The 20,187-nt window shown below is 46.3% G+C and overlaps 1 protein-coding gene across 1 annotated transcript; it reads left to right on the top strand.

Annotated features, from left to right (window-relative positions):
* Positions 1 to 278: 278 nt before the first annotated feature.
* Positions 279 to 17,401, top strand: T265_02979 (hypothetical protein; the record flags this gene model as incomplete). Its single annotated transcript, XM_009167358.1, has 8 exons — positions 279 to 751; positions 6,157 to 6,458; positions 7,527 to 7,864; positions 11,587 to 12,065; positions 12,780 to 13,133; positions 14,198 to 14,262; positions 14,616 to 14,909; positions 16,609 to 17,401. 8 exons carry the CDS (start codon positions 279 to 281, stop codon positions 17,034 to 17,036), a joined length of 2,733 nt encoding a protein of 910 aa, XP_009165622.1.
* Positions 17,402 to 20,187: the final 2,786 nt, after the last annotated feature.

Here is a 20,187-nt window from a genome sequence, read left to right on the forward strand (position 1 = left end):
CACTTCTGAGACTGAAGGCGGCTCCATATTTACGGTCCACCTTTCTGTTGAAGGCCGGGTTTCTGGATTGGGGTTAGCAGGTGGCCAGCTGAATTGTTGTTCGAAGTACTGTGCCCAGCGATCTGAACATTCCGCTTTGCTGCATATCAGGGAGCCATTTTGGTCCCAGATTATTTCACTGACAAGAGGTTTCCGAGGACCAGTCGAACGAATCAAGTGGAACCATTTGCGCCGTGTATATTATTGCATGCTGTTCGGCCATAAATGAGCTACATGGGATGACAAGCGTTGGATCCTCTATCGAAGTACTAAGTCGAACCTGTCTCCCCGCAACAGAATATGCCACATCGCCCCCTGGATCGATTCCCGTTGGTGTGGAGGTCACAAAGCACATTGTCGGTACTAGTATCTTAGATCAAGAATCTGTTATTAATATGCAAGCGGCTCTTTATCGCTATGCTTCCCATGGTCGTCTACACAAACGACTTGGAGATCCACATTACAAATCAAGCTGCCGATCACGGAGTACTGGCGTCCGGTCAAATTCTTCGCCATCCAACAAGCCCACTTCCACAATAAGGTCAAATGATTTTCTCACAGTACTCAAGGTTGGACTTCCGGATCAATCACAAAGTGCAGGGTTAACATCTCCAATCTCACAAACACATCTTTCGTTTCTACAAAACCCACTGAAGCCCACACTATGTCACCATCTCCGGCAGCCAGACCGCTACCCACGTTCTACAAGCGTGTAAGTTTCCTACTTGTCTTAACTCCGCCTTTTGCGCGTAACAATTAATAGTTCTAAAATGTGTAATGATCATTAATCTTGCTTGTTGTTTACTGTATCTTTGCAGTGTATCGCTTGTAATGTGCGCTCCCACATTGTTCTTGTGGTTCCACGCAGAAACTGTGACCAGCCATACTGTCTTGGAATCCCGCGACACCCAAGAGTTGAGCCTGATTACACCTTTGCCATGCCCGTGAATTTGCTGAAAGCTGGGGTCCCGCGTCAATTTGGGCATCAATTTAGAGCGAAAAAACTCACAGATTAGAAACTTGTTTCGAATGTTGAATGCCCAATACATCTTGGTTTGAAAGGACAAGGGTTGAAGATAGGGAAGTGTAAAAGTGGAAGGGGTCGCAATGTCTGCCCATCCCGAGAAAGAGTGAAAAAGTTGGCTATTCGGAAGCAATGATGGGTTTCACAATTGCGGGTTATTATGGACTGAGGATAAAAGTACACGAGCCGCGGTAATGGCTTTAGAAATGACGGTGAGCTTGTATTTGGTCTGTGTGCAGGAGCCTGAGAGATAGCAGTCGGCGACGGGGAGCTTTCTCCCATTTTCGATTACACTAGGATCATTTGCGCATTAAGTTGAAACTTAATACCTCCTCAGCTCTCATAAACTGTAGCCTCTTGAAGCACCGCTAATATATCTGCAGGTGGACGAAGGAAGACCGTTGGCAGAAGGGAATGGTGATTCTGAAAAACCTGAACGCTACCCGTTTTTAAGGATGCTTTCTACAATATCTTTCACGTGCTTGGTTTCGGGGATATGTTCGGTAACAGACATGCCAGATTCTTCTATCAAGGTTATCTGGATGTGTGTGTCCATCTGATGTTTATGGTAGCCTAAAAATAGACCCCGCTCTTCTCTCTTGTTATTTTCATCATTGTGGGGCCTTATCCAACTACCATGACTGCACTACTCGACCAGTAGTAACAATTATTAATAACTAATCGTTCGTCCGCACCATTTCAGTGCACAACTGCCCTGTAGGCCTCTTTAAGCTACCTAAATAATTATACCGCACGGTTTGGCTTGCGCTTCACACCCGCAAAGAGTAAAATGCTGCTACGGGACTGCACTGGATCAAAACCAAATCTCATGCTCGCAAATGAGCCAATCTGCGTGGTAGGTAAGTTTGTTCGCCTGGGTAGTTGTGTTAGTTCCGGTGGACTGGCTGGAGATGAGATGACATCCGGAATCGGAAGGCCAGGACTGCTTTTGCCAACCTACGAAACCTATGGCGCTGACATGAAGTCAGTTTGTCTGTCAGGAGCAGAGTTTACACTATGGTATTGCGATGCACACTGCTTTATGGAGCAAAAACATGGTCTCTACGCGCAAAAGATATGCGAAAGCTGCCAGTGTTTTACCATCGGTTTCTCCGAAGCATTCGTCAAGTTTGGTGGGAATATCGGATCGGTATGGCAGATGGTTTTAGGAAGAAGGAATACTTCCGCGGTAGATGAATTTCTCAAGCTTCATAGGTTACGCTCTCTAGGAGATGATTTCCGCATTCCAGAAGACCGTCCGCCTTGCAGAGCTGTTCTCGTCCAACAGTGTGCTGGGCGACCGACAGGTGGATGGTGCATGGCCTGGCAACAAAGTTTGGAAACACTAGCCCGTAAATTAAGTCGGGTCAGCAACTGTTGCCCTTACGGATGTGGGCCCCGGGACTCGACTCAACTGGCAGGAATTGCCCAATCGCGCAGTCAGTGAGGCTCGTGCGTCAAAGCTATCGACTTTGGTACGTAACTACCCGATTCCCGAACTAACTGAACATGCCATCGCCTGCAATGCTTGGCTGTGTCCTACACTCTCCCACTTTCCGTTGATCGAAAATGTAGCAGCTGGAATCAATGTACCCGTGACATACGTTTTATAACTGACAAATTGAAATGGATTGAATTGAATAACTATTGAGAGACCTGCGATGGCTGAGATACTGTCAGGGTGCCCAAACGAGCACTCAAGACACTCAGGCTGGGTTCGAACACCAGACCTTCCGGTCAGTAATTTCACACCTTAACCACTGAGCTACCTGGAGGTTGAAAAATCGTTCAGCCAAAACACCCTTTAGGTGCGTAGCTACCGTACCACCCTAAAGGAGCACAAGGTTTGAGATACTTTCAGGTTGCCTGGGCAAGATCAGTCGAGATGCCGGGAGTTGGTTCGAACCAGGTCTGTAAGTTCACGCCTTAACCACTGCGACATCACGGGCTCTTACTCATGGTGTGCCATGTGGTGAGTGGTGTGTGTTGGGAAAAAACGCGACCGAGAATCAATTAATGGCTTAATTCAGAATGATCGTAGTACGAGTAACGGCCGATTATCGCATCAGGTCTCACTACTGTTCTGGCTGTCGTCAACACACGTTTTTGGTGATCATAGGGAAATCGGTGTGCCGGTCAAGACGGATTGTGACCTGTTGTCACATCAGTGATGCGATGAGTGTTGTGTTGAGTTGTGCTCACTGGCATGCATTGGAATGCTTTATCGTTCTGCACTAACGCGCCTTCAGTGTATAGCTGCCATGCGACGCCGAAGGAAGCACGAGGCCCAAGATAATACCAGGTTGCCCAAACCTAGACAGCAACAGTCGAGATGCTGAGGTTGAATCCTAACCACGGACTCTCCAGCCACGAAGTGCGTGGCTTAACAACGAGGCTGTCCCTCTGGTGTCTTTCCCATTGGTGGTTATAAGTCGAAGCTGGAAAAGTCTTCTTCAGGTTACCAATCACCCAGATTGGAAATTAAGGTATCTTTTAGTGCATCGTATAACTCCAAGTAACATAATGAATTCCAGCTGCCGATCTTTAGAAGAGTGTTTCAGTGGTTACCAACGATGTTGGCGACAGGTGCTAAGGCTCCACGCCCTAAGACTAAGGCTGATCTGGGGGAGAGCTAAATGTCCCCAAATGTGTCGTCTATCACCTTCGGGGTTTTTGTAGGCATATTTTCAACTGCCCAAGGTTGGTCAGAGCTGTTTCCAATCGTTCTTTTTAAATTTTTGAATGGCCGATATTCAGACTGTCCGTACTTGTGCCCTGCTCAGTTATAAGTATACAACGGCGTGAATGTCATATACCCCTATTTTCACCACAAATCTCACTGGTTCAACAGGTATGCCAACTTACCTTCGTCTGCCACGTCGCCTTCTAGTCTATACTGTTCGTAACCAACGACTATTGTTATTTTAGGAAAGTTTGAAGTTATGGTGTAAACATTTAGCGCGGCTTCAGTAAATCTAGGTGTTCCTACTTTGAGCTCGAGATAGCTTAGTGGTTAAGGCGCGAACCCAGTGACCAGATGGTCCATGGTTCGAACTCAACCTCAGCATCTCAATTGTTCCTGTCTAGGACATTATCTGACATTATCTCAGCCCTTGTCACCCCTTCGGGTGGTATGGGAGCTTTGCACCGGAAGGGTGTTACAGCTGAATGATTATAATTACTATTGTTCGGACACTGTCCTAGGTTCCATACTAGAATGCCTCGTGTATAATTCTGAATATCGTACCAACTTCAACGTAAGCCAGACTTTGTGCGGCGCACTTAGTCATAAGCGACAGAAACAACTGAGCCATTCACCGGCCACTTGCAAGTGAGTATATTTCGCTAATTTCGTACAATTTAGACTCAAGTGGAACATGAATTTGACGGAGACTCGGGGACTGCGCTTACCTCATGAGCCACCCCCGAAAAAGACGAAACCAGTCGTGGGCTGTCGGATAGTTGTTAGCAGCCTTGTTATCAGTATGTTTCACCAAGGTCCTGTTCTACTTTCCCTAGTGACAGTAGGTTCTCTATAGGGAAGGCTTACTGCCTTACTGAACCGAACTTTGCGGTACATTGTCCTGAACCGGTTCATCAATTTGGTGGCTGGTGGGGTTGGGATTGCAAATTTAACTTTGTGCCTTGCCAATGACGTCAACGACTGTTCGTTTATTGCCTAGTTTAGCTGCGTTGAGGATGCCCCGATAGACAAGTCCCGTAAACTCTGAACAGTGTTTACTTTCGGACCCGCCTAACGATCACGGGTAGCTTTCGTCACCAAGGTCAATTTAAAGAAAAATTGAAACAGCCCCGCACGTTAGTTCTGTTCCGTAAACTCTGGGCTCGTATTCACTTCTGGATTCGCCTGTCACATCTGCTGCCCGTGCGCAGAGTGGGCACTGCCACACGCACTGTGCCCTCGTGTTTGTTTACTTTCGGATCCGCCTAACGATCACGGGTAGCTTTCGTCACCAAGGTCAATTTACAGAAAAATTGAATCAGCCCCGCACGTTAGTTCTGTTCTGTAAACTCTGGGCTCGTATTCACTTCCGGATTCGCCTGTCACATCTGCTACCCGTGCGCAGAGTGGGAAGTGCCACACGCACTGTGCACTGAACCAGGTGTTAACACAAGGGGGCGGTTCTAAAGCCACCAACCAGTCCATAATTGTCAATTCATTGCTGAGACTCAATATTCTGCGGCCAATAGGCAGGTGGTCCTCACCTTAGCTCAGACGCACCAGCGCAACATGCATGTGGTCCATGCAGGCATTTTTGTGTACCTAACGCTCCGCTAAAGCGGAGCATTTGTGGATCCATACGTCAAGTATGGATAAAAATGGAATTCTGTAAGATAATCTACAACAAAGCGAAACACAGTGCAACGCAACTAAAAAATAATATAATGATAAATGATACGTTGATGGATATGAAAGTTAGTATGATACAGCACATATATATTGTACACATGGAAAACCCAGGGACAGGTTCACGCATGAACCTCATAATTCGGCCATCTGATGATCGGAAAGAGAAGCTCTGTTGCGACGCAGGGTGTCCCGGCCTCAGGCAACCTTGTTAGGTAGGATATCCCTAGTTCTGCGGACTTCAGTAATAAGCCATTGGGAAATTCAGGAAGCCCTCTTGAATACGGAACGTCACCTATAGGAGTTCTTATCGTTTTCCTCCTATCCGAAAAGTTGGAAGTTTGAACTGTCCTCGAGACTCATGAATTATGCGCACTGGGGATGATTTCCAACAATCATGAAATGATTGAACAGTGCTTCTTAGTTTTTCTGCGCAGGTTTACTTAATGCCGCCAAACTTATTTCGCATTCGTCTTTTTTGGGATGTTACATGACGAATTCGTTTCCATCCTTTAGCCGAAGTTTCTGGCCACAGTGACTGATTTGAGACCATTTATTTTCACTGAAACCAAGTGGCTTACCTATCTGGCTCCAGCGGTCGTCCGACTTCTAGCTTGTGACTCCTCACTGTGATCCTTTTTCTTCATGTGGGTTTCTTCACAAACCAGTATCACCTTCAATTCTACCTCTATCACAGTGGCCATTTGGGTTGTTTGATTCGCAGTTGGAGACGACTTGCTAAAAAACCCAGCCCAAGACACCGAAGCCTTCCCACGCTTGTGGTTGAACCAACCGCTGATGTCCTGCTTGGCGATCGGCTATCGGGTGACGGGCAGACAGATGAAGAACGATCCACCCCAGGTTCATCTGAAGTCTGTCTAGGACATCCGTCTCCTATTAAGAAGATTCCGACGGGAAGCAACAAGTGTGGTCCCATACCGTCACCGACTGTCTGGTGGTTGGACGACGATACTGGTCGTGGCACCGGTAGCGGAACCGTCAATAGGAAAGCCATCTTTACCCTTGGTAAGTGTTGCACACAGTGTTTTTGTGTAGATCCTTGTGACATCACTTGCACAACCACTCCCTTGTACATCACTCGGGTTCTTTGTGTTATGCAATCCGTGACGGATCAAGTTTAGCTACTTTGATCATCCACTCAAGAGAAACTGCAACTCTGTGTACGAGCCGGAATCCCCCTTGAGCCAACGTGATGACCGGTTAACTGCAAGGGTGATGTTCCAAACGAGGGACAGACGATACTGCCCATATTTCGCATCAGTAACAAATACTACCACCCTGGTCTGTTCCAACGGTGTTTAGTCCGTTCAGTGAGTCATTCATAGTCCTTGTTGCCGTGTAATAAAGAGACAGCCAAAAGCAAGAGGAGTTTTCTCAACACTTGAATAGTAAGCTTGATTGTCATCCCCACTGACGGAAGCACTGGGATCACTAGGCTTGCTGATGCCATGTACGGGTGATAGCTACATGTAAATTGGTAGAGACCTCACCTGAACATGTTTCACGGTTTTCACGTTAGTGTGTAGTTTACACAGACACCTTTCCGGTCGGTTTCTATCCTTAAATTACAGATTATATGGCTTACAACTGAACAGTGGCCTCTAATCAGATAAAATATTCACATGGAACTAACTCCGAGCGCGTTGCCTCTACAAATGTCACTTCCTACGTCAGCTCAAGGAGCAACACGAGCCGTAAAGAAGCCACCGCCAGTCGAACACTTAATGATTACCAGATGATTACCACCACTCTGTGACATTGAAACACTCAACAGATACACAACCCAAATCACAGCACTAGTGACCGCTCACAAAGTGAATGCCCACACCTATGTGTGTTCATATGTTACAATGAACGCCCAACAGGATGAAGGGTAACCAGTATCGAATCAGCTGCATTTTTCGTAACACCCACGTAAGATGAACCTGGCAAACTGATTCTAGCAAAGCTTTTTCTTCTTCAGCAACTAAGTGAATGGAACGCTTCTCTTTTATCTTCAGCAACTAAGTGAATGGAACGCTTCCCTTTTGGTTATTAATCCACCAAATCCGTTACCTGGCTTGTTTTCTACAGACCCGGAAAATATCTGTGCCGCGGAACCCAATGAGGATGCGACAGAACACCTCCTTCTGCCAGGACGGTCTGGATTTGAAGACGAACTCGTTCGAGAGGTTGCCCACTTCGAGCTAACCGAGTTTCTGATTGGTGAACTAGAATTCTTAAATTCAATGTCCTTGATTCGATCGATATTTCCTGACGAACCAGCAATCGATGGTGACAAGGCAGCTACACCGCTTGGTACCGACTATTCAGTTTCCCTCAGTTCCTCAGCTCTCGATTATCAATCCAACCTACCCAGTGTACAGCCCTCTGAATCGAGTTTGGGATGGTTGACATACATTGAACCAACGGTACGTCAGCAGTCTACTACTCCTATCCCAAATTTGTCCTACTTTGTATCGCCTCGACCAATTATCACTTGTTGCAGCTGCTACCCTAAAAGAGAGGTATCTGATCCTTCATTTAAGTCAACAAAATACGGATTTCAAAGCGCACACACTTGCTAACAAAGAACATTCTCTCAGTCTCTGTTGGCCTCCTTATTTGTGCGTTTGAGCAAAAGGTTAGCATCCACATTATCACATATTATAGGGTAGATTGCGGAGATTCTCCATCATCATCATCGCCGTCATTGTCAGCTATGAGAACCGCGTACTTGCCATACAGTGGTTTTAACTGCCACAGTTTCGTTCACCGATGATTTGGAGAGGTTCGGTAGATATCTGCGCATTTGAGGCGAGCTGATAAATTAGTGCGTAAATACGGCACTGTCGGTGGACTGTCAAGTGAGGGGAATTGGGAATGGAGCTATGCATTGGAGGCAATAGCTTGGATGCACGAGCGCCATTGAGAGCGCGACTAAGCCATGTTTGATAATCTCTCTAAGCATTGATGCGGCCGTCTCGGATTCCCCATCCAGGAAGATGGCAATGACCAGTGTAGCTGAGTTTGCTGGTAATGGCTTTTATACTTCACTGCTTAGTCATTGTTTGACCACCTCTGGCTCTCTTCCAACCTTCGCGTAGTTTTGCGAAAAGAGCCCTCCGAGGAAGTCGGTCGACTGGCATACGCAGCACGTGGCCAAGCCGACCTATGCAGTGTGATCAGTTCATCTATCGAAGGTGAATTATTTCTGAATACCATTTTTGAATAACATTCCTCCGTAAGCATGAGCTAGGGTACGAGCTCACCCAGTCTTGCGGTAGCACTTTACACTTTGCAAGTGTGAGGGGCATGCCGAACCGTGAGGCGGAATTATCTTGATTATTTAATATTGTTTGCATTACCACGGCGTCAGATCCAAGAAGAGCTATGTCTTCTGCGTACTAGACATGTGTGAGCGGACGCCCAGCGAGCACTTCGACCCCGCAGATAATAGAGGCTTGTAGTGAGTCTCCCATGATCGTATGGATGATTTGGAGAGGTTCGGTAGATATCTGCGCATTTGAGGCGAGCTGATAAATTAGTGCGTAAATACGGCACTGTCGGTGGACTGTCAAGTGAGGGGAATTGGGAATGGAGCTATGCATTGGAGGCAATAGCTTGGATGCACGAGCGCCATTGAGAGCGCGACTAAGCCATGTTTGACAATTTCTCTAAGCATTGATGCGGCCGTCTCGGATTCCCCATCCAGGAAGATGGCAATGACCAGTGTAGCTGAGTTTGCTGGTAATGGCTTTTATACTTCACTGCTTAGTCATTGTTTGACCACCTCTGGCTCTCTTCCAACCTTCGCGTAGTTTTGCGAAAAGAGCCCTCCGAGGAAGTCGGTCGACTGGCATACGCAGCACGTGGCCAAGCCGACCTATGCAGTGTGATCAGTTCATCTATCGAAGGTGAATTATTTCTGAATACCATTTTTGAATAACATTCCTCCGTAAGCATGAGCTAGGGTACGAGCTCACCCAGTCTTGCGGTAGCACTTTACACTTTGCAAGTGTGAGGGGCATGCCGAACCGTGAGGCGGAATTATCTTGATTATTTAATTTTGTTTGCATTACCACGGCGTCAGATCCAAGAAGAGCTATGTCTTCTGCGTACTAGACATGTGTGAGCGGACGCCCAGCGAGCACTTCGACCCCGCAGATAATAGAGGCTTGTAGTGAGTCTCCCATGATCGTATGAATGACGAAGTTGAAGGGGAAAGGTGAAACAGGACAATCCTGTCTGACACCACTTGATGTGGTTAACTCAGGTGAGAGCTTCCCGTAGACCTTCACAAGGCCGCAGGAGTTAGCGTACAGCGCCTTAAGTAGGATCAAGGATTTATGGTGGGACACCTCTGCTCCACAGACACTGCCATGGTGCCTGACGGTCCACAGAATCACAGGCAGCTTTCAGATCAAGAAACACAACCATTGTTGGCTGCTGGAAGCAGTGTCGCTGCTCCAGAATTTGTCTAGGGGTGAAGATATGATCGATGCAACCTCTTGAAGGACGGAACCAAGCTTGGGCGCAAGATTTCGCCCAGCACTTTCACACAATCTAACAGAATTGTATTATTTGTCGAGATGGATGCAACCTCTCGCAGGACGGAACCAAGCTTGGGCGCAAGATTTCGCCCAGCACTTTCACACAATCTAACAGAATTGCATTATTTGTCCGAGATGGATATTTTGTCGGGTGGTCTGATCTTCAGGGTGCACGTCAGGCACCATCGATCCAATAGTTCCAGTTTGCGAGGTCGTATTATTCGCGAAGCTGCCAAGTTCCATAGCCTTAATTATGAACCGGACACGTTGCCGCTTTGAATACTCGAATTTATGTGCACAAGCTGATTTCGTTTCCCATCCTTGAAATCATTGTTTAGTCATCGGTGCAAATTCCAGTGTCTTTTTTTAGCTTGCCCGTTTAGTAGAATGACAGGACCGAAGTAGCGAACTGCTGTAATGTGTTCACTTTCATCGTATCCCGCACGAGTGGCTACCTGGAACATCCGCTTGTTGTTGTTGATCACCACTCCGATGAGCTTTGTACTTCAAGTGACTCGATCAACAACCGTTTGTAGGTATTGCATGCTTCCATCAAGTAAGAGAACGTATTCCGTGTCTGTAGTTTGAACGTTTCGGCCCAGTTGGACACTAGGGTATCAGTCCAGTGCTCATTGCGTCGTCTATCATTCACGAAGCTAAATCAGGGGCCAGTATTATATTCCAACTTCCTAAATGAGTAGTTTAAGGGACACCGCAACGTTAAGAACAAAGTTTTATTGCTCACCTTCCGGTTGTCGTCGGATGTAAAATCCTTTCTGTTAACGGAGACACGTGAGCGCCAGATTAGCATTCCTACGGGACGCCCAACTACCTTCACTGTTGACGCAGCTTGACCCATCACAGCACTTTAATCCGGATGGGTGAGCGGGACGTCTCAGGTTTACAATCAGAACTTACTGTTCCAACTATTCTTCAGATGATTTGCACTGTTTTCTGATACTGACCACTAACATACCGCACCATCGATTGCGCCCACAGACGGTACAACGATTTGTTCGCATTATCATTTTCATCACCGCTGACCGCATTACGGGTATTTGACGGTCGTAAACCGACTGTTTTTCTCGAATGTGACCGGTGGATACACTTCACCTGTGCATATTTTGTAGTATAGAAAAGTGTTGGATATTTAGCATAACAGGACTTTGGAGTGCATTTTCTCATGTCCGTCACTTTACTCGGCTCACTTTCCTCATCACTTTCCTGGGCTTTGTTGCAACAGACCTGTTGTTTTGCTATGCAGGATGAATTTATCCAGTATCATGGTTTCTTATGGAGATTCAGTCCTGTAAGCGAGGACTGGCAAACCAGGAACTGCACTACACTGGAAATCACCAGCAGCATTTAAACTACCAGGGGGGAGGTCACGGGTCCGAAAACCCCTAGAGTTTCGTGGAGTGTTTACTGCTTGTGATTCTCCATAAGAGTGAAAAAGTTATACAATGCTTCTTGGCTTTTCGTCATATAATAGCTCCACTTATAGGACAAAATCAGTGAAAATTCCAAAATCTCATCATACTACCAACAAATCATGATTTTTGTTATATTTATCTGATCATATCATTTAACCTCCCACGCAGCCAATACCTGGCATCAACTACGCCTATCCGACAGTCGAACAACTACAGGAAAGCACACGAATCTCCTCCCCGTTCGCAGACTTTTTCGGTGTAATTCAACAAGGCCTTCCAACCGAGCTCCCTGCCTCAGACCAATCGGCAGCCACAAAAGCCGCACCTGTTGATGTGGATCTCACGTCTTCAGAAGATCTTCAAGAAGATGACCTGTCGGATGCTTTGGTGGATTCCCTTCAGACGCGCTTCGTAACCACCGCTGGTGCTGAGCTAGTCACCTCATGCATGGAGTACTGCGCCGGACACCCATCGCACATGGCCTTTTTAAAACAACTGCACCAGTTGCTCATGCAAACGTGTGACGCAGATTGGGCGTTTCGTGACCGTTCCTCGACTTGGACGACAAAGCCAGACGCGAAACACTTGCTAACCGCTTCCACCCTGGTGCCCTCGGCTTCGGCTGTGATGCTGCTTTCTCGAGAAAAGTATGTTATTTGCTACGGGTTGTAGGGTGTACGTGTGTGTAGTATCGATAACTGTGTTTTCTAGACACTTGTTTTCCGGCGTACATTGGCTCTTATATCGATGGGACAGTGTTATAGACCCGACACCGCGTGTGAAAAGTTTTGATACCCCCACCAACGGTTTCACCCTTCTGGGGATACAAAGCAAATCTAGTTCTCGAGTTTACATCAACCTTGCTTCTTACTTGATTTTAGTTTTTCAAAACTTTCAAGGCCTGTTTCACATTTGAGTGCTCAGCTGTCACCCCGTAATGTGAACAAGTTGAGCTGATGTTAATTATCGGTGACCTCTTCTCTACTTCGTTTCAAATGCTGTTTTATTGATCCTTCAGATTTCCTTGGACTGGATCTAGTGCACTAATTCCATAGATTAGTCTATTCACCTTTGCTGAGCTCGATATGGCTCAGCGGTTAGGGCGCGAACTTACTGACCGGAAAGTCCGTGGTTCGAACCCGACTTCTGTATCTCGACTGCTTCTGTCTAATCTTGGGCAACCTGGCAGTATTTCAAATTTCGGGAGTAATTTTTATGGACATTGACATAGACACTTCTTGAAGAGCAAACCACGGACAATCCAATCGCATTCTATTTCCCAAAAATTAGTTCAAGATGTGTGTGTTTTAATGAACACATCGTCTAACTTACAGTCATCTCTCTTCTCTCCTCCCATCAAGCAATCACAAAGCCGATTTGGTACCCCTTATGCCCGCACATCTCTCCCGCATTCATCGACGTTCCGGTTCGGCAGTCCTGGGTGAGCGTTCAAAAGTCCAAACCACCTGTCCGGTTCCTTCACCGTTACATCTTGTAAATGGAGTCGTTTCCGGTCTGTCTGATGATATTGCAGCAACCGATGCACCAAAGAAGACCAGTTTGCCGGTCAGACTAGACTGCACAGTTGAAAATGACTTTTTCGCCTCTCCCACGAACAGCAACCAAGCAGACCAGTCAAGGCATGGTCCCATCAGTGCACTGTGCACTCCTCTACCTTACGATCTTTTGCTAACCCCACCCATTCCCAAAGCTAAGTAAGTTGGAAGAAAAGGGTGCTCAAATTGCGGTGTGTGATAAAACACTATTCCTTAGTAGGTTCATTCACACCGTTTTCGTACATTTGAGAAGCTGTCTTGGAAATAACGAGCCTTTTTCCTCCTTACGATATCGTTTTCGGTTGATCAGTGGTTTATAGGTAAGTATTCACGTTGGTTGCACGACTATACATCGGGTCGGATGCGGTCAGGCGCTACTAGACTTTGATTGGTCAGTGTCAAGCTATGCTTCTTGACCACGAATGAGGCGCCGACACTGACCTTGCAGAGTCTGAGGCTCAGATGTGCATGAGACAAGAATGACAACAAGAGTTGTGCGTCAAAAATGGTGGGAGCGCTGGTCACTCCTCTACCTCTGTTCCGTGTGTTTCATCTTTTGTATGTCTCCAGTTCGTTTGGGACCCATCAACATGTGACTTGCCTTTCGGCAAAAGAGGATGCGTTCGTAGCCTTCAACATAAGCAACGATGTGTCGAAACAAGGCCTGCGTAAATTGGGTGGCCATTCGGTGGGTGATTACTTCAGATACCCAATGCAGCAACGAAAACAATTGTACTATCACCTCCGTCTAAGAAGCCTGCAGTTAAGTTTTCAAGTTTGTGTCAAGCTTTTTATTCCCGGTTAGGAAACACTGTCGGGTTTTTGATTATGATAGGTTCGTCAGGTCCGAGCAATTAGAACATTTTTGTATTCGGTCCTTCTGATCGTCTCCTCCAATCAGTGTGTCACTTACCTATCTCTACTAACTTGTGCCTGAACGACGAAGAAAAGTACCGTCACACGAGTCCACGTGTCACTGGCGCCATATATCTGTCTGGCTATGAACCGTCTGTGAATCGGCTTCCATCCCTCAACCATATCAAGCAGTCCAACCATTGATTTGTATTTATTGCGTCTCGCCATCGTGGCCAGGTCATTGTTAATTTAGATCTCTCCGGTATTGACATAGCACTGAAATGTGCTCTGAGAAGTGAATGTATTTCTTCAGTGTTGCGTTTGCTTCTAACGTATTCTTACTTTTCCTTTCAATCCCTTTGATCTAGGCGAAAGTCTGTCCTGTCCAGTCAGAATAACCGATGCGCTGGTTGTGGTACCTTCATTGAGACTCGTGAGTTCAGCATTCCTGTGCCCATTAGTGTACTCATAGCGGAAGGCGAAAATGCAGCAACATAACAAGTGGTTGTTCCCTTCCCAGTATCCACATCCATTTTTGCTCGTTTGAAAACCTCAAAGCCAGTTTGTCACCGCGGTTGCTTGTTTGGCTCAGCAAATTAGTAAGTAATACTCGCTGGGGTTCCCGTATGGCTTGGTCAGTGGATATAGTGGATATATAGTGGAAAAAGCTCTCATGAATTTTGGGATTGAAACGTGTCCATCCGTTTTCCCCTATTATTTCAACATTGGCAGTCCAACATCTTTTATTAAATTCTTCCTCTTCTCTGCCTCTTTCCGTCTATTCAGGCTACCTCAAACGAATGCGGTTTTGTGAGTTTTTCGCGCGATACTTCTGCTGCGTATGTCACGCAAACACGCTGATGGTTCTCCCGGGAAACCTGCTAACTAACTGGGATTTCCGAATGATGCCTGTGTGCAATATCGCCCGGGATCGTCTGCATCAATTACACCGCCAACCGTTGCTTCGTTGGCCAGATTTTAGCCGTCGAGTTGTTCAAACCCAACCGTGTCTGCGAAATTGCCACACTTTACGCACCCAAGGTCGACTATTGCTGCCTTTCGTGCAGTTCTGTCAGAATGGTGAGCAAAAATTCCATTGCTGTTGCCCTATTTCGGTACGCGCCTTGATAGTTCACCAACTGGCTGTTGGATCCACATTATCCGCCGCGGATCTCGCCGTGACGCTCGATCAATTTTTCGGGCTTTTAGACTCTGCGGCTTGTGCTTTCTGACCAATGCTGTGCCCGGTTTTGTGCGGCTATCCAATATGGGCTAGGATTCCGCCTCATCTCTTGTGATTTTCTGACACAGTTCCGAAGTCCACTGTTACTTGTGGTGTTTTCATTGGCTTTCGAGCCACATTGGTTTTCACCTACTTCGTGTGACGCTTCCGTAGTTGATCAAGCGCAACCAGCTAAAATTCAGGTGACGTCTGGCGATTGATGGGCCAGCTACCATAAACCCATAGAATCATCAGCTAAATCTTATTTTGAGTGACAGGACGTGCTCTTCAATCCATTCGCACTTTCCAAGGTTAGTTTCGTTGCCAGCTGGCGTCATCAGTAATAAAAAAATGCAGTTTAAATTGATTACGGTGCTCAATTTAGTTTTAAAATACACCTGTTATCCGAAATTCTCAGCCGCCTTTGGACTGAGTGTGTAGGAGCATATCATCTCATAACATGTGACGTCACTCACGTAGGTGTCACACATCCGTGAACTTTTAGCACCCCGTTCATATCTGTAGAAGGCGGGATGGACCAAGTGATCAAGAGTGCGAGCTTACTGACTGGAAGGTCCATGGTTCGAACCCGACCTCTGCATCTCGACTTCCCCTGTCTAGGCTAGGACAATCTGGCAGTATCCCAGCCCTCATGCAACCTTAGGGTGGCATAGCAGTTAAGCACCGAAACGGTGCAACAGCTGAAAGATTTTTTTCACATCTGTGAATATATATTTGCTGTCATTTTCCTAACCGATCTAGTGCTCAAAGGTGGATGGAAGCTGATTTGGTCGTGTGGCTCTTGCATCATTGAATTAGAAGTTAGTGGGCCTGCTTTAGGAGGAAAAAGGCAGTGTTGTCATCTGATCCACGGTAGCAACCAGAATGACGCCAATGAAAACATTCACAGTCATGCTACTCGGGTGGCTTGACCGAGATTAAGTATACTTTGTCCAACACGGGTATGGACTCACATTGGATGCTGTTATGAGTACAGATCAGTAGTGTATGCATCCATTAATCGCATCATCTGTTTTTTGGCTTTATACTGTGCGTGTCATCGCTTGACATCTGCTTGAGCACTTGATTCTTCGTTTTGTTGTGCCTGGGATAGGCGCCTGGTTAACATTTCGATTCATTATCGACACCTGAGTAATACTCAGTCGCATTGAGTCAATGCAGAGAGACCGGTTTGATTGTCTGGAAGATCTCCTCTCCTAAGGAGCACAATGTCACGTACTTTTAAGCTTGCAAATAGCTTGTTGGCCCTGTGCACAGTCGTAGATGAAGTCATTAACAGTACTGGTTCCCGTTCAGATAGTTCTTGATCTGTTTGCCAAGCTTGGCAATTCGTTTTCAAACGTTCTGTCACTAATCGAGCAAAAAGCATCAGTACGCGCTTGATTTGAGTAGTACCGTACCATACTGATCTGTAATTTTTGCCCCCCTATTTATTCTCCGGGTGAGTTTCAAAAGTGCCTAATGCATTTGCAATTTAATCGGCAGTATGCTGGTGTGAAGTCGCTGCCCGCAACCATTCTGCCTTTCTTTGTTTAGCTCAGGAACTGTTGATGGCTCTGGCACAGCTTCCCTCACACTGGTTACAGTCACCGGACATATGGAGTATGGCCGACTTGTGCGCTGTTCGTGATGGGCAGTTTGAAAGCCGTCTACGCATGGCTCTCCAACCGATGGTGGACCACCTCTCAGCTTGTCCAAGATGCCGTGCTCAAGGTTACGTGTGTGAGGTGTGTCACTCTGGCCAAATTCTTTTCCCATTCGGTCAGGTGAACACAGTCATGTGTCCAGCCTGTTCGGCTTGCTTCCATCGCAACTGTTTGCGACAGCCAAGACCGGAAACGTGTCCACGCTGCATACGGCGGAATGAACGGCGCAAGCGCAGTCAATCGCACCCAGCTGTTCCACCCATCACTGTTCAGGATGGCGGGGATGAGGACGATGCACTAATGCTGGCTTTGCGTTAACAAGTCTCTTATTGGTACCACAATATCCCGGTCTATGCCATATCAACTTTCTTATTTGCATCTCCTATGTGGGGGTTCTCCTGTGAAGTTATTGTAGCTTTTCTAAAATCACTAGTTCCTCATATTTGCGGTATGCTTTTTTATTCTGATTATATCTACCTTCCAACTGTGCTCCACACACTGTCTTTCATTTTGATGAGGATTGTCTCGAATCGCCAGATTTTCAACTGGTACACCCATCTCCAAATATCCCACTACCCGCATGACCTGATTTTTTTTATCGACTGTACAAACTTATTGCGCAGGACTCTCTTCCTTTCGCTCATGAGTTACGCGATCAATTCTAAAAATATTTTCCACTCAAGGCGACGTCTCCGTTCTTTCAAGATGGCCCAAGTGGTTAGAGCGCGAATTTACTGACCGGAAGGTCCATGGTTCGAATCCGACCTCCGTCACTCGACTTCCCCTGTCTAGGCTTGGGCGACCTGGCAGTATCCCAGCCCTCGTCCTTCCTTCGGGTGGCATGGCAGCTAGGCACCGAAAGGGTTCTACAGCTGAACGCTTTCTCTTTCTTTCTCTCATTCTATCAAGAAATTTAACTATGCTGTAGCATGTCGGTAGTCGGTAGGGAGTCGGTTGGCCAAATAGCTCAGCGTTGGACACCTCTTCTGAGCTATCAAGGTGATTGCATACACTCACGCGGAGTTTGCAGAACACGCCTGTGCCGTGCGACGATAGACAGAAGCCCTTTCAAGAGAGTTTAGTTAACTTGCCACAATGCCTCTCACGAAAATTCACCCGAACACCAAGACTAACCTTTACGTGGTGCATCGCCAGCACAACCATAAACTCTGTCCCGTTGTTCGCACGATGCTGATATGTCTTCGTTTGCGATACTGTATGTCTGGTGAGCATAGTTTTGTTTCTAAAGCTGTTGCACGCACATAACCGAGGTATCAATGACCTGAGGAATCTTCCCGTCTACTACCTGGGGGCGAAACTAAGACCCCGAAAAAGTCAAACAAGTTTGGTGTTGTTAGGTGGGCGGACGTAATATGGAAAGACGAATGGCCGTGTATATCTAAGGTGGGAGGTTTTTTACTTTGAAGGAGAGCCGTGTCCACGAAATCCCAAGGACTGGGAAAGGGACAACCATGCACTGGACTTTTGTGCTTGCATCAGTTCAGTTTAGAGGGACTCGACCGTATTGGAGATGGAACGTGTCATAAAAAACATTTTTACCGGGTTCTTCATCAGACTAAGGCTTCTCTTGTTCCACAATTCTTACCAGCTGTTGCTTAGATGCTTTTTGGATTAAGTATCTGCAAAATGCAGTGTCCGGGTGCCTTCGATTTGCTTGAATTTCGTTTCTGGAGGCGCGTGGTTGGCATGCTGCTGTGATCACGATCGTTTGTAGTGTTGGCTAATATGAATCTTGTCCGACAAGGATCGTCAGCATTTAGGAAGATCTGTAACTTAGAAATCTGTTTACCTCCTAGCTCTCCATATGATTATCATCAGGCAGGGCAACATCAGTGCTGACACTGATGTTTCACTGTCGCACAGCGACACAGTTCATCTTATCATATTTGAAGCCTTAGAGTGAAAGAGAGAGAATATAATAGGTGAGGGCGGGGACCTAGTGCTGGTCTATTCTGAGGTGCCTATATCCCCAGGCGCTCATTCCAACTGTCTGGAAAGAAACTGACAGCAAGAACACCACTGTCACCGACCAGCCACCATTTCCTGCGAAGTCTCCAGCCTATCGTAGGACGGGTCACGGGGACCCTATCCTGGAAGGTGTATCGCACCAACAACGCCCAACTCTTTAATCCCTTTCACATCCTTCTCCCTCGCCATACGTTGTCAACCTCACCATTTCCGCCACTGTGAAGGAAGCATAAAGAACAACAATGGTCCTGGTAGACTCTGTGCTTCCGAGTAAATTTTGAGCGAGATCAACCGTTTTATGTATTGAGGTAGATGCACAAAGTTTTCGTGGCTAATCGATTAGTAATCTTGTGGAAGATTCCCTCTTATTCTTAGGAAACACAAAATGCGGAAGGAATTTTTTCAAAGGCCTATGTTGGACAAGCAATTCGGTTGTAACCTCATCAAAATAATTCTGGAACTGCGGTCAGGTTTGGCTTTTTAATGATGACTAAACAGAGCAACTGGATTGGATCCAGGGGGGACGCACCACTAGATCATTCGATAGGTCACAACATTAGCAGTCAACTAGAAACAATGACCAAAATACAAAACGGTAACGAACTACTTGGACTCCATGCGCTTCATCAGGATCTGGTTTCTCGTAACTCGTCCAAAAATTCGTATTACGGTTGCTTTGTGTTTTTGACAAACATCCACCGCGAATATCTTTTGGATGCAAGTTATTTGTCGAACAAAATCTTTTGGGTGCGTTAAATCATGGTCACATTGAAAGAATGTTGGAAAATGTTCAGAAGTCCCCCAAAAATAGACATTGGGGTATGCCCCATGTCCGGCCTATCACAGCTGGAGATGAACTTGATGGAACAGCCAACGGGCTGTTTTCATCGTGTGTCAGGTGCCTGTCGAAGTACATAGCTTTTAAGTTGAAAACTTGAAGGCTATATTTCGTGAAAAAAATATTAAAAAAACAGGACGAAACCTCAGTTGAAATCGTTAAATCTCCTTACACTATGGTAAATCTGTAAGTCGCTTAGAGGAAGGATACTTTCGCAAGATGAGTGAGACTTCCATCTGAGAAGTCGAAAAACCAATCAATACGTGATGTGGTTTCCATAATTGAAAGATAAATGGTGCTTTATCCTGTTTCAGTGGTAGCTAATGACGCTGCTGTTCAGGAGCCCGAGGCAGAACTGTTAAGTGTTCAACCACTGGCCGTAAAATTGTGGGATCGAAACTCTGAGTTTCGTGGGATGCGCGCTGCTTGTTGTTCCTAATAACAAAGCACAGTGTCTGTCGGCTTTTTAGCACAAATCATCCTCAATGACAGGACGAATCTCAACTGAACACTAATCCTATTTGATGCGTTGCTTATGGATAAAACACTTCAGTTCAACATTCCAGGATCATTGCGCTGCAATGCTGTGTTAAACTGGGATTAGTGGTCATGCTTCGTAAAGAAAACAGAGGTCAGCTATCA

Source organism: Opisthorchis viverrini (assembly GCF_000715545.1).
Source record: "Opisthorchis viverrini unplaced genomic scaffold opera_v5_39, whole genome shotgun sequence".
Classification (NCBI taxonomy): domain Eukaryota; kingdom Metazoa; phylum Platyhelminthes; class Trematoda; order Opisthorchiida; family Opisthorchiidae; genus Opisthorchis; species Opisthorchis viverrini.